The sequence below is a fragment of the Sciurus vulgaris genome, assembly GCF_902686455.1.
Source record: "Sciurus vulgaris genome assembly, chromosome: 9".
Lineage (NCBI taxonomy): Eukaryota > Metazoa > Chordata > Mammalia > Rodentia > Sciuridae > Sciurus > Sciurus vulgaris.
In genome coordinates, this window is record NC_136469.1 from 144,139,516 (window position 1) to 144,154,120 (window position 14,605).

Below are 14,605 nucleotides of genomic sequence, written 5' to 3' on the forward strand. Positions count from 1 at the left end.
AAAAGAAAAAAAAAGAGTACTAGACACTATAACAATGTCCTGGACTAAGAGACACCTGGAAAAGTGCTAGAAGGTGTTCTTAGGTTGTATGTCTACAAGGGGAAACATCTGTGACCTTACTGGCTGCAACAGCATGGTACCCAGAGCTGTCCCAAGAAATCAAAACTAAGGCATTCCCACTGGACCTCCAAGATAAGACCAAGGAGAAGGGCAATCACTTCAACAGTGGCCATTTAAATCTTGACAAAACTCTCCAAAGAATGAGAAAGAATAACCACCTACAGCTGCATTCACATGGTGACCAAGTTACTTAATAATATCCATTCCCAGAGCTGAGTATGACACAATGGCAGAGCCTAGCATGTATGATATGAGGCCCTGGGTTCCATTCTCAGCACCACAAAAAAAAAAAAAAAAAAAAAAAAAAAAAAAATCCATTCCCATCATGCTAAACCATGCTCTCTGCAATAGTAGCCCATCACTGGGTCTGCATGAAGTCCTACTGATCCTGAACAGGAGACCATTAGGGTGATGCCCAGGCAAACAACACAGATATATCAACTAGTTATTGGATTCCAAGTCTCTCCTCAAAATAGAGGTTGCATAAACTGGTTCTTATCACTGGTCTTATCAAGTCTCAGTGACTTTGTGGATTAGGTTCTGGGACCCAAGAAGTAAAGGGCTAGTCTCCTGCCATGGAAACTCCCAATGGTATGTAGCCTGCCATTTCTCCCCTGGACACCATCTAGAGAGTCCATCAATTTAGCTCTGACAAACTTTTTAAGCTGTAAGACAAGATACTGACATCTTAAACAACTCCTTTGAAAACATGCACATGCACATCACTGAAAAAGTAAATTAAAAATCATTCTGCATTAATCCAAACTTATAAGCACAAGGAACACTAAGCACTTTATGAACAGTCAGTACACTGTGAAACTAAAGAGTCTGGAATAATAAATAATAAAATCTGACTTGAGAACTCTAAGGGGCCTACCAAGAACTAAACCTCCACAACCCCAAGAACACTCTAGCTGAAAGGAGGTGCTAGACTAGGCTAGGCTTACGCGCTCCTCAGAATAGTGGAGGGGGTGTGCTACATGGAAGGCTCCACTTTTCAAAATGCATCTATGACATATTTCCAAGAGTACTTCAAATGGGAAAAGATGCATAAATCATTAAACTTTAGAGTCAAGAGTACTTAGGGATTGGATATGGCAATTATAATCATAAAGTTACAAAGGACCCCAAAAAATCAAGTGCATCCTGTTAAGAAGAATGTGACACAGGCCATGCCATTTTGAAACATATCCTCCATCCTAGAACAAGAGCCACCTCCCAGTCAATACTCCATCATCATCATTAAACTTTAGAGTCAAGAGTACTTAGGGATTGGACATGGCAATTATAATCATAAAGTTACAAAGGACCCCAAAAAATCAAGTGCATCCTGTTAAGAAGAATGTGACACAGGCCATGCCATTTTGAAACATATCCTCCATCCTAGAACCAGAGCCACCTCCCAGTCAATACTCCATCATCACGCAAAGAAAGGAAATTGCTATCTGGGACTGGAATCATGAAAACACCTGGTTCAACATCGAACAGTGACCACCTCAAAGAACAGAGGTGATGACCACAAGGACCCTTCCCTGACAAGCCCCAAGCAATGGCCTAACTGCAAAAGCACTCCCACTCCTTCATTCCCCTCTAACTACTGGAGACGGATCTCAGTCTCCACTGAGCCCTCCTCCACAGCCTTTTCCGAATAAACCTGTGTTGCTGTTGAGTTGCCCCTCCTCTCTGTTTCCTTCATTAAGTTCTTTCCTTACACATCCAAGTCACAGAACTCCAAGAGAAGGCAGAAGCACTGGTACACCTGTGATCCCAGTGACTCAACAGGCTGATGCAGGAGGATCACAAATTCAAGGCCAGCCTCAGCAACTCAGCAGGACCCTGCCTCAAAATAAACATATAAAGGGTTGGGGATAAGCTCAGTGGTAGAGTGCCCAGGGTTCAATACCCAGAACTACAGAAGAGGAGGACAAAGATGAGGAGGACAAAGGAAGGAAGGAAGCACAGAAGGACAGAGGTTTGGACAAAGTAACTCACTCCCAGTGAAGCCAGGCCCTGGAAGCACCAGATGGAGGGTGGAGTGGCTGTGGCTGAAGCAAGGAGCATGTCGAGCACTTCCTATGCAAACCTCCAGCCACTCAGTCCCAGGGAGCCAGCAAGTGGAACTCCCTCCTTAGGGCTGCAAAGACAAAGAGAGATAATCTCAAGAGGAGTTTGCATAGTTGAGGACAGATAGAGGACACACAAAGGGCAGAAAGAATAAGTAAGTGCTTCTGACCACTGACATTGTCAGCCCCCTACCAGTCTTGGGTCTCCAGACAAGCACAGGCAAAGGAACCAGAAGTATGGCCCGCAAGCAGGAACATGAGGAATTTTCCTCTGGGTATTCTGACTGGTTCAAGAGGAAAAGACTTACAGCTACTGACATTCAAAGACACAGCAGTGGAAAAGCAGGCCCACCATCCATCAGTTAAAGAAGCCAGGGAGAAGAGTCCTCTACATGCCTACTCCCTTGAACCTCTACAGAGTCTCATTCAAGTCTACATGGACAACCATCAAAACAAAAGAGAAAGACCAAAATGAAGAGCAGAATCAAGAGGAAACAGACAAGGTCAAAGGAGGTGCTATAAAAACTGCAATCAGTACCTTAGCTGAGAGGCCAGTGCACAAGATGTACATTTAGAATGCAGAGCAAATAAAGTAACAATACTGTCAACTGATCCAAAAGGACTAACATCTAAGTAACTTCAGAAGACAGAACATAGGAAGTAGAGAAGAACATGTCAAAAAATCAAAAAAATGCCAAGCGTGGTGGCACACACCTGTTATCCCAGCTGCCTAGAGAGCTTGAGGTGGGAGGACTCTCAGTTCAAAGCCAGACTCAGTCACTAAGTGAGGCCCTAAGCAACTCAGCAAGACTCTGTCTCTAAATAAAAATAAAAAGTATTGGGGATGTGGCTCAGTGGTTAAGTGCTCCTGGGTTCAATCACTGTATCCCCGCCCCCAAAAAGTTAAAAAATCTCCTAGAATTTAAAGACATGTTTCCAAATTAAAGTCCTACCAAGTACCAAGCATTCCATCTCCCCAAAATGAAAAGCTTTCAAAGACTAAGGCATCAGATCATGTGACATTTTATAATCATGCTGTAGACTGCAAGACAATGGAAAAAGACTTCAGGGCTGGGGTTGTGGCTCAGCAGTAGAGCGCTTGCCTAGCATGTGTGAGGCACTGGGTTTGATCCTCAGCACCACATAAAAAAATAAAGATCCACTGACAACTAAAAAATACTTAAAAAAAAAAAAAAAAAAAAAGACAACATTCTGAAGAAAAATGACTTCCATTCCAAAATGCTATATCCAACCAAGAGAGATAAAGGCATTCATAGGGATGCAAAATTTACCTTCCATTCATTCCTTCTAAGAAAGCTACTAGAGGATGTATTCCAGCAAAATAGGGGAGCAGTCCTAGAAGTATAAAGACGTGGCAACCGCAGGCTCAATCACCAGTACCACAAAAAAAAAAAAAAAAAAAAGATGATATCCAGGAACCAGGCATCAATAAAAGAGCAGCAAAGGGAATTTCCAGGGCAAAACAAAGGCCCAAGAACTGACCTGGGAAAAAACCTAATGAGCAAACTGGCCAGACTAAGGCAAGTTGGAGAATTCTAGGACAGACTACTGTACTAAGGAAAAAAGGATCCAATACCTATCATGGAGAAAACTGTACTGAGACGCATCTTACAAACCCATTAGAAGGTATAAGAGAATGTAAATGGCCAATAAATATAAGTGAAAAAGAAGCAATCACTACCTCAAGAAAAATGAAAAGTTGTACAAAGAAATATAATTACACCTAACCAGCTCTGACTATTTATTTGGGCATAATAATGTCATACTGAATTTTGGATATAACCTTAGTGAAAGGACAGAAGGGTTAGGGCTAAATTAATCTCTTTTATAGTAAAAAGTGTCTAAAATTTTTAAATCCAAAAATAGCAGTCTAAGCATGTTGATTAGAAACTTGGAGGTAAATACCAGAAGAAACAAAGAGCTGTGTCTGCCTCTGAGACACAGGATTAGGAAAAGTAGAGGGACTAGTGTCTTTATTTATAATCCTTGAGTACTCATGGATTTCACTGCTAATAAATTTGAACTAACATAAATGTGCAGAAGGACAGGGGAATAAATAGGAAGAAGTTAAATTAGTGGCAACTCTATAAAAACAACAAAAAGGTTTGCATCGTCTTACTTAAATGGTAAACTAAGTTACAGGATGAGAAGAACTAAAACTACAGAAACATCCACCATCTGCCTGGTCTCTGAGCCCTGTCAGAGTTATCCATGAGGCGAATGCCCTCAAGAGCCCCCTCCCGCCCCCAACGGTGGACACACGGGAGCTGTGCCGCTCTCAAGTCCTGCAACTTCCCAGGAGCATCTACCCCCAACCCAGAGAGGTAGAACAAAATAAGAGCAGTAGTGGCTACCACTGAGCACGATTTAGTTACTACACTAAATTCTTTAGATTCATAATCTCCCTTGATTATTTCAAAAGCCTGTGAAACTGGTTTTTAACATTACTTTAGTATTAACAAGGAAACTTCCAAGGGGAGGTACTGGAAATAAAACTTAACAAATGATGTTGTGTGCATGTACACATATGTAACAAATCCCACGGTTATGTACAGTTATAATGCATCAATTTAAAAAATTTAAAAAAATAAAACTTTAAAGGTCAGAGAAAAAACATGAGAGGCCAAATAATTTACCCAGGGTCATATAGCTAATGACCGCAGTCTCAGCTAACACCCGAGCACTTCCTGTGGGCCAGGCCCTTGCCACATTCCACATGCACACAGTTTCTGCACTCCCAGAACCGCCTTATGTAGGTACCCTTCATGTCCCACTTTTCAGAGGAAGAGAACAAGCAGCTAAGAGCTGTTGGGTAATTTGCATGAAGGGAAAGAGATGGTCAACAGGGCAGAACTTCTAGTTCAAGTCTATCTGATTCCAAAAGCGGTGCTCTCACCACTGCACTCCATGACCTCCTCAGAAGACAACCCAGGTCCAATCCTAGGACTTAACCACAAAAATGGAGAAGGCCAAAAATTCTGCAATCTGCAGAACATGTGACATAGTCACAACTTCTGTATGTATGAAGGAAACACTAGAGTGGGACCCAGGTGGCTTGCTAGGATAAAGCACAAACAGGAAGCCAAGTAGGCCCTGGCAGCCTCTGGGCACTCATACACTCACAGGGCCCACAGTGAGCTCTGCTACCTGCAGACCTGGTACTGTCTGTCTCTCTCCCCAGCTAGATTAAGGAGCCAATTCAGTATGCCAAAAACCAATCTGCTCTAGAAAAATACCTTTGGAATTTGTATCTATAGGCCAACTCCCTATTCAACTTTTCACCCCGTGATAGGAAAGCAGAAGTGAAAAAAAGCTTCTGGGGTGCCTCAAAATGTCACAAATGCTGATAGCTGATTTAGGAAGCATAAGATAACCAAGAAGTCCTCTCAAGTGATAGCCTGTCCAAAAGCCCTAAGCCCTGCAAGACTACTTCCTGGTATCACTAGCATGTGTGCGCCTGAAGGTGCAATCAGACCTTGATTTCATTGTCATTTGCAAAGTTGCCAAAAGAAGCCATGATTTTGGGAACAGCTGCAGCCAAGGTCTCCTGTACTGATTCCTCAGGTCTCTTGCTTGTTCTTGTCAGGCATGGCAGGAGGTTCACCAGGTAAGGCCTGTGTACACAAAAGAACATGTGTCACTATTCAGGTATTCTCTAACAAGAAATAGAAGCAATCAGTTCCCTGTTAGGTAAAATCCAATTTTATGAGCAAAATGGTCCTTAATGGAGACTACACAAGGCTCAGCTGACAGAATAGGAGCCTGACCACAGTGAGGTTCACCTGTCCTCCACCTTCCCCACAGGTCACAGGACTGTAAGAAGCTGGGTTTAAAAATCATTTGTAGTACATCACAATAGCTGTTAGAATACTCAGATTGTTAACTGAAAAGCAGATGACAAACACTGAAAACAGATTTTTAGAAGTGGATGAAGCATTCTCTTTTTTCCTGCAACACTGGGGATGGAACTGTAGGCTGCTCTAACACTGAGCTACACCTCAGCCCTTTTTTTTTTTTTGCTATTCAAAGATATTTTAATTTGGACTCTGAAATGATACCTCCAATTTAAGGATTTATGAAACAGGACTTGAAAAGGAAGTGCAATACAGTCAACAAACAATGTACATGAATAAGAAATTCAAATACGGTCATAGAATTGCCAATAAAACCAAAAATCAAATTAACGCAAATCATCACATGTAATTTATTCCAATACTAATGACATCAGCACACTGTGCAACTGCACAGGCCATGGACTGCTGTACTGTGCTAAGGATCACCAAGGGAAAAAGAGGAACAAATTCTTGAAAATTTTGAGTAAAATAGATCTCTATAAAATACAAAACAAATATTTTCTAGAAATACATACAATACCTTATTTGTAAGTCCATTTTTATTAGTGAGGGTCATATGAAATTAAAATCATTATGAAAACATATTTTAAACAGAAGACCAAAAGTTTTACAAATAATTTTGAACCATTACCGGTAATGGGGATAATGTAACATTAAAACACTTGATAAATAAAAATGCACTGAAGAAATGACAGAGTACTTTGAAATGTTATATTCACTGTAGTTAAATCATATTATCAATAAATATTAATTTGCAAAGACCTCTCATATTCTGACAGGTAAGCTACACAAACTGAAAAATACTCATTGTTATGCTAACCAGGTTAGTTCTTAGACATATAGTCTATTTTAGTATTATATGTGCTATATTTTAAATATTTGGACTTTTCCAAAATGTCTCAATTCCTTTTTATTCCTTCATAGTTTATTGCATCTTTTTAATTATGTTATATCTCTTGATGACTAGATATCAAACCACCTCTCCCTACCCCTTTTATTAACTTAGGCCTTCATGTTAGATTCAATATATATTTGCTCAATGACTGTTCTTTTAAAAGGAGAAAGTGGCTTTTGATTTAAAAGTGGCATTTGGCCAGCACCTCCTGATGTGACCCCTTCGACTCACACTAAAATGCTTATTAAGACAAAGGAAAAAGTCAAGAATTCAGCACTAAAAACTAGGGCTGGCAGTTAATATCCTACTAAAAAGAATGTCTTTAAACACCAGCACTGATGGAAGTGGATACACAGAGAAGGAATAAAGAAAAACAAAATGCAACAAAGTAAAGGACTAGATAGAAAAATGCCATGAAAGAAATAATACTTGGTTTCTATTAAGTGTTTTTTAAATTAAAGGTGACTTTTTCAGAACTCAACTCTTCCTTGCTTTTCATGTAAAACTGCTGAAGCTATTTAAACAAAAAATGCATCTAGCCTAATGTTAGCACAAGTTTTAAAACACTGTAAACCAAGTGATCTTTTTTGAATAATTACATAATAAAAATAAATAAACAGGCTAGAACAATGGATCAAGAAATTGAAATACAGGGGGTGGAAGAAGCATGATCTGAAGTCAGACCTCACCAGATTTGCAGTTCAGCTCAATACTTATTCTAGTCCAGAAAGTGATTAACCTGCCTGAGCCTCTGGCTCATGACTTCTCAGGTTAATATAATAATGCCTAAATTGTCAGAAAATCATGACAGAAGAGAATGTGATGGCACCTGACACACAGACACGATCACAGTAAATGGTGGCTATTACTACCTGTATCATTCGAGTTGACTACCCAGTCACACTCAGTATTTACTTTCAGTCCTTAGCTTTTTAGTGTCCCGAAGTTATACTTTGTGGAGTCGGTCACGTACAGAACTTAAAAATAAGAAAATTTTATCTTAGGTGTTTTGCTTCCTTCCCTTTTAACATCCCTATTTCATTTCTTGAGTTCTTTGCTACCTATACCACTACCACACCACTTTCATAATTACCACCTTCTACAGCAAATTAACAAATCTAAAGAGTCTGCTAATGTGTCAAACATGCCAATCCATGGTTTAGTGTGTTAACCTATTCAGGTTATAGATGAATTTCACCTCTCATCTTTTTGGAGGCATATCTTAACAGAAATTTGAGTCTAAGGGATGAGTTTTAGGAACCATGGCAGACCAGGCAGGGTTGGTCTTTGAAGCTGGCTGATCTAGATCACTGCTGAGTTCCTCATCTGTTGCTCTGCCTCCAGGCACAGCAGTGCCAGGGTGACTATGAAGGGAAACTGAATCCTGAAGTCCCTGATGTAACCTGGGAGCTCAGGTAGACTTTGAGGAACTCCTCGCACACAGCCTTCTTGCAGCAGGGCAGGGGCTTGATGGGCTTGTCTTCCAGGCACACCCAACCATGAGGGGCGCAGAGGCATCCCCTACCCCGCCCAGGCCAGAGTAGGGTGGAGCTCCTAACAGGCCCGGCAGGGAGAATGGCTCCAGCGCCAAGTTGAACTCCAGCTCCATGCTGCCAATGTCGGGAGAAAGGGGGTCGGCTGGGAGGGGCAGCCTGGGGCTGGGGAAGGAGGACGGAGGGTTGGAGGGGTTGGGCACCTGCGGAGCCCGAAGTGGCGTCCGCCAGCGGAGAGAGCTGTTCAGTGGTGGGGGCTTGGGCAGGTCACTCTCCACACAGTACACTGAGCAAAAGACTTGTCTCTTGGCTGGGGGCAGGCGCCGCTGACCCAGCACGTCCAGGACCACTCCATCGGGAGCCAGGCTAGGGTCCTGGGCTCTGACTCCTCCACGGGGGCGCGACTCCTGCTGTTCAACCCCTCCCTCTTTTCTGTCCCCAGCTTCCTCCTCCTCCTCCTCCTGCTCCAGCTGCAGTTGCAAAGTCTGGGGATTGAGGGGCCCGGTGAGTGCCAGTCCCGCGGGCTGCCCCAGTGCGTGGCTCTTTCTCCACTCCGGGGCTCCATGGCTGGCTCCTCGTGGGCTCCGGGTCACTCGTGTCCGCGCAGCCTGAGTCCCTTCCACAGTCGCCGCCACTCCACTCCAAAAGGAGTCGCGCGGCCCGGGAGTCCCGGCGCTGTCCCCCTCCGGGCCCCTTGCCTCCTGGGGCCCGCCGCCAGCCGCCAGGACCCCCACCCGGCGTCGGCGGGCAGCGGTGGCAGCGGCTCGGCTTGACTCGCGGCTCCGCTTCTGTTTCCGGGTCCCTCCTCGGGGCTGGGGCACCCCAAGCTCCCTCCGGGGAGCCCGTGCTCCCGGCCGCGGTGCGTGGGGAGCTCCGCGCGGCCCGCCGCTCCTCCTCCTCTTCGTCCTCTGGCCGCAGCCAGGCACCGCCTGGGGGCTCCGAGGGCCGCTTGCTGGGGCGGGGGCGCCCACCCCACCTGCAGGTTGGGGCGGTGCCAGGGTCCCCGCGAGCCCAGGCGGGGCAAGCCCTTTTTGTTTTATATTTTGAGACAGGGTCTTGCTAAGTTGCCCAGGCTGGTCTCAAACTTGTAATCCTACTGCCTCAGCCTCCCAAGTTCCTAGGGTTACAGATGGGTGCCAACTTGCCCTGCTGAACAAAGCTTTCTTGAAAAAGGAGCATTACAAACTAGAAAAAAGTGTTCAAACCAAATGAGGACTTGAACATATGGTCTGGTCCTCTGGAGGGAAAAACGGAACATGTAGGGTCCAAGGAGTGAGTCACAGGACTCACTCAAGGCCAAGAGACTTCACTGAACAAATCCTTGGCCACAAGGAGTAGAAGATACCCAGCTGCCTGCAGGGGCGTGGCTGAGACAGGCAGTATGCAGGGCCACAGAGCACTGAGGGGGAGGGACTTGCAGATGCAAACAGCAGGGGCTCCTGGAGATAGATCAGACAACCTGACTTGTTGGAAGAACTAAACCAGGCCAGCGACGACAGGGCCAAGGCTGGCGGGCTGCCCGGGCCCACACGAGGAGCCTGGGTTTCACCTGAGCAGCACTGGGCGATGAGTAAGAGAGCTTAAGGAAGGAACGGTGGCACAGGTCTGTATTTTTAAGATCATTTTGGTTTGCTATGTGGTGAAACTGCAATGTATCGCTGCAGAAATACAACAAAATAATCTCAAATTAAGATGGCTGGGTTTAGGGAGCAGCTCAGTAGTGCAGCATGTTTAGCAAGCCCAAGGCCCTGGGTCCAGTTGATTTCTAGTGCCAAACAACAACTACAACAATAAAACAAATGAAAAGGACAGTAAAAGGAAAAGGGTTTTATAAAAAGAAATCTCCTTACTGACTGTACCTCTGCAGCCATATGAGATTTTTACTAAAGTCAATCATGACTGAATATGTCATCGTTTCTATTAATAGTGAGGGATCAGGCCACTCTACAGGTCACCCAGGGTAAAGCCGAGGGTCTCTGGGACATCTGCAGGCCTTGTGGGTTAAGGAGAATAAATGATGAAAGCCACGCTTGTGCTCTGTTTCTAAATCAACTAACGGAATTCTTTCTATTGGTCAGGACGACACGCACAGTTCAATGTTCACCTCTGAACCCACAAGACAGACAAAGCCTACTTTTCTGTGACCCCTACAGTTGATGACAATGAGGCTGGTGAACCACCAGTGCAGATTCTGTCACTGGTTTGGGACTGCAGCAAGGAACAAGATGGGAAGACCCCTGCTGCCCTAGAGTGCACACCTACGAAGTCTTTCTTGGGGACAGGAAACAAAGAGTGCACTACTGTAGCATGCAAAAACAAGCTGGCCAGTGCTGACTGCAATTTAGAGGGGCAGAGGTGGGTCTCTTCAGAGAGACTGGAAAGGGAGACCTCTGAAGAAGGGATGTGAGTGGGACAACGGATCGACAGGAGCTGGCCACTCGCCAAAAACAGTAATAAACATAACCCAAAGGTACAACTTACCTGCATTTCTGAGGCCGAACCAGGTGAGCCAGCTCTGCAAACCTCCACAGGGCAGCACGCAGACTTCGAGAGGCACCATTCTGCATGGGTTTAATAAGGGACATGTTACATGTATCAGTCACATGCATGAGTCACCAACAGGGCTGTGTGTAAGCAAAGCATGTCCTTTCACTGTTACTTTCTGTGTTTACAGAAAAGGCCGATTAGATGTGTAAAACATTTGGTGACTGGTTCTAAGATTCTAAGGTTCAGTGGGCTTCAATTATAAACGTATCAAAAACTAAGTTCCCATTTTAAATTCCTATCTCATCTAACAAAAATTAAGAATAAGCTTTTAGACAATAAAATCTACTTTACCAAACAGTATTTTCTCCTAACAATTTTACTTATTAACTAAAAGATAAAAATTCATACAATCCTGCTTAATATAGTGAAACAGTACATCTTTTTCAAGAATGGAAAGTAAGTGCTCACCTTTTTAATTTCCTTATAGAGTTCTAACTGTAGCCTCGGAAGATTAGAATCCATCAAAGCCTACAAGGAAATACAAGAGATCTGTTCATGGAAGACATTTTCCACTTACAGTTCTAAACACAGCTAAAAGCAACCAAAATTTTAATTTGGGGACAAAGTAAAATATAGTAACAACTACCTTAGGAAGCCATTCATTAAGAAGCAAATTCATGCCAGACATGGTGGTGCATGCCTGTAAACCCAGCAGCTTAGGAGGATGAGGCAAAAGGATCACAGTTCAAAGCCAGCCTCAGCAACTCAGCAAGGTCCTAAGCAACTCAGTGAGACCCTGTCTCTCAATAAAATATAAAAATGGGCTGGAGATGTGGCTCAGTGGTTAAGTGCCCCTGAGTTCAATCCCTGGTGGGAGGGAGGGGGGCGGAGAGAGAGAGAGAGAGAAAGGAAGAGAGAAAGAGAGAAAGAGAGAAAGAAAGAAAGAAAGAAAGAAAGAAAGAAAGAAAGAAAGAAAGAAAGAAAGAAAGAAAGAGAAAGAAAGAAAGAAAGAAAGAAAGAAAGAAAGAAAGAAAGAAAGAAAGAAAGAGAAAGAAAGAAAGAAAGAAAGAAAGAAAGAAAGAAAGAAAGAAAGAAAGAAAAAGAAAGAAAGAAAGAAAGAAAGAAAGAAAGAAAGAAAGAAAGAGAAAGAGAGAAAGGGAGAAAGAGAGAGAAAGAAAAGAAAGAAAGAAAGAAAGAAAGCAAATTCACAGACATTACTGAATACACTAGACACAGCTTACTTACCTGAACAAAAGAAAAGGTTGAAAAAGGATTTAACTTTCATCAAATTCAAACACTACACAATATCAAAACTGAAATAAATTCAAAGTTCTCACAGAAAACCTTCAATCTTTACTAGCAACACATGCTATCAGATGACAACAGTTCAGGTGATGGAATCCTGGGAAGTTCACAGGGCTCAGGGCTGAGGGCATGCTGTAGGATCTCAGTCCTCCTGGGGCGAGGAACACTTCCTGGTGCAGAATTCCATGTCCTTCCCGTAGGCCTGGCCTCCTTCCCTTGCTGGCTGAGATGTTCACTGGCCCCAACCCCAGTGCCAAAAGGAGCCTCATGGTCCTCACAGCTCACTTCAGGACTCAACCAGAAATAACGTCCACTGCCCACTTGAACTCTAAGCACAGCTGATGGCGCGAAGTCCCCATCGCAGAAAGGCTGCCCCATTATCACCCTGGAAACCTTCTCTTCTAAAATGGCATTGCAAATGCCTGCCCACCTTCAGAGAGAATGTGGCAGGCCCTTCCTCACAGCGACACACAGCGCCTCATGTCCAGTGACTGAGCTGATCATAGTGGGGTTCACCACTGGACCAATGAACTTGACAATCAAAAGCAGAGGCATACTTAGGAGATTGACTCTGAAGTATTACGATGGCTCAGAAACTTTTAAGTCCTGATTCCACTGTTGCAGTTCATGCTAAAAGTCCTTAAATGAGCAAATCAAACTAGACAAAATATTAAAACAAAATTTCTTAAACAAAATCAGAAGCCACAGCAAATCTTGATTTAGCTTCATAAATGTTTTGTAACCTAATACCTAACTTATAACAAGAAAAAAGTAAAGCTCAACTCTTCTCAGTGACACAGCCCACTATGCTTCCTACTCCAGGGCACCTGCTTCCATGCTGGCAGCCAAACCCGGACCAGTCTGGCTGCTTCCTGGTCCTGGTCCCAATGCTACCACCCTAGCTTGGGCCCTACTCTCCTGGACTGTGCAGGCAAGTATTCTCACTTGGTTCTCTCTATCGGGGACTCTCTCCACTCCTTACCAGGTCCTGCTTCCAACACAATGCCTTACTCTGGTCAGGTGCAACAGCACATGCGTACAATTCCAGTAGCTCGGGAGGGTGAGGCAGTAGGATTCCAAGTTCAAGTTCACAGCCAGCATCAACAACATAGCCAGGCCCTAAAGCAACTTAGCAAGACCCTGTTTCTAAATTAAAAAAAAAAAAAAAAAAAAAAGGGCTGAGGATGTGGCTCAGTGGTTAAGCATCCCTGGGTTCAATCTCTGGTACCAAAAAAACCAAAAGCCCTCTTCTGACTGTGTCTAAGATTTTCAGGAACTCCTCATTCCCCACCAAAGTACAACTCTCTGGGACTGATCCTCCAGGCACCCCACTCCCTGCAGCATGAGAAGAGTCCACCCTGAGCACTGCCAAGGCAGGATGCTGCAGAGGGGAAGAAGGTCCTTACTGCCTCCAAGAGGTCCCTCTGCCTGCCTAGACAGAGAGCATCACTCAGCCTCCTGACTGCCTGATGACTTGCCCAGTCCTTGCAAATACAGACTTCATACCACACATCAGGTTACTTCTGGACACACCAGCTTCACTGCCAGGCTGCGTCAGACTCCACTGCGTACTCTACAAAAGCGACAAGCAAAATGTTCCCATGCTCTTGGGCTACAATCTGATCCTTAGAAAATGCACACAATAATTCTCAAGAGGAGACAAAAAGTCCAGAACCTGACTGACCATTCCTTCATTCCAGCCCATCCCTTAGACCTGGCCTGGGGTCACCCACAGTCTCCCCGCCTACCCTTCCTCTGCCACAGTAAGAGCAACTCTAGCTGGATCCTGACCCCATTTTGTGCCAGCGGAAACTGATAACTTACAGTATTTGAGGCAGAAATCTGACAGCAGCCAAACAGCCTCATATCGGACTTTGAGCAAAAGAGAAAGAATGAGAGAGACTGAGTTTATTTTATGTTCAGAGATGTACCACAAGAATCTGGAATCTCTGCACTGGGAGAGTGAAAACACAGAAGAGAAAATGGAAAAGGAGAGAAGAAAGAAGTGGCAGAACCTAAAGCTACAAGCCGGGGCTCTCACAGCCTCCAAAGCACTATGACCGCAGCTCTGGCAGCAGTTGAAGCAAGATGGTCTCAAAATGGAACAGTGCCCATGTGTGCAGTGACCAGTATCAGAGCAATCTGGGGTCATCTTGTTCTCTCTCTCTACCTCCCAATTTGCCATGAACAAGGGAACCTGCAACTGCCCTCTTTTAAGGTTTTCTGACCCTGAGGATTGACAATCAAGAACTGATCGTATTTCAGTGGGGAGAAAAAAAAAAAAAAAAGCCAAAGTTATCTAGGCCTGGAGAAGCAAACAGAACTCAAATAGACCATCTGCAAACATGCTGCAGGGCAACACCTGCA

The 14,605-nt window shown here is 44.2% G+C and overlaps 1 protein-coding gene across 3 annotated transcripts in view; it reads right to left on the bottom strand.

Moving 5' to 3' along the window:
* The window catches only part of HTT (huntingtin), a 140,250-nt gene that overhangs the window by 94,197 nt on the left and 31,448 nt on the right, over positions 1 to 14,605 (bottom strand). For all 3 annotated transcript variants that reach the window (XM_079154365.1, XM_079154367.1, XM_079154366.1), the window contains 3 exons: positions 11,402 to 11,461; positions 10,928 to 11,007; positions 5,680 to 5,818 (listed from right to left, as the gene is read on the bottom strand). In XM_079154365.1, coding sequence (XP_079010491.1) covers positions 5,680 to 5,818; positions 10,928 to 11,007; positions 11,402 to 11,461 — 279 coding nt within the window. The remainder of the gene's footprint in view (positions 1 to 5,679; positions 5,819 to 10,927; positions 11,008 to 11,401; positions 11,462 to 14,605) is intronic.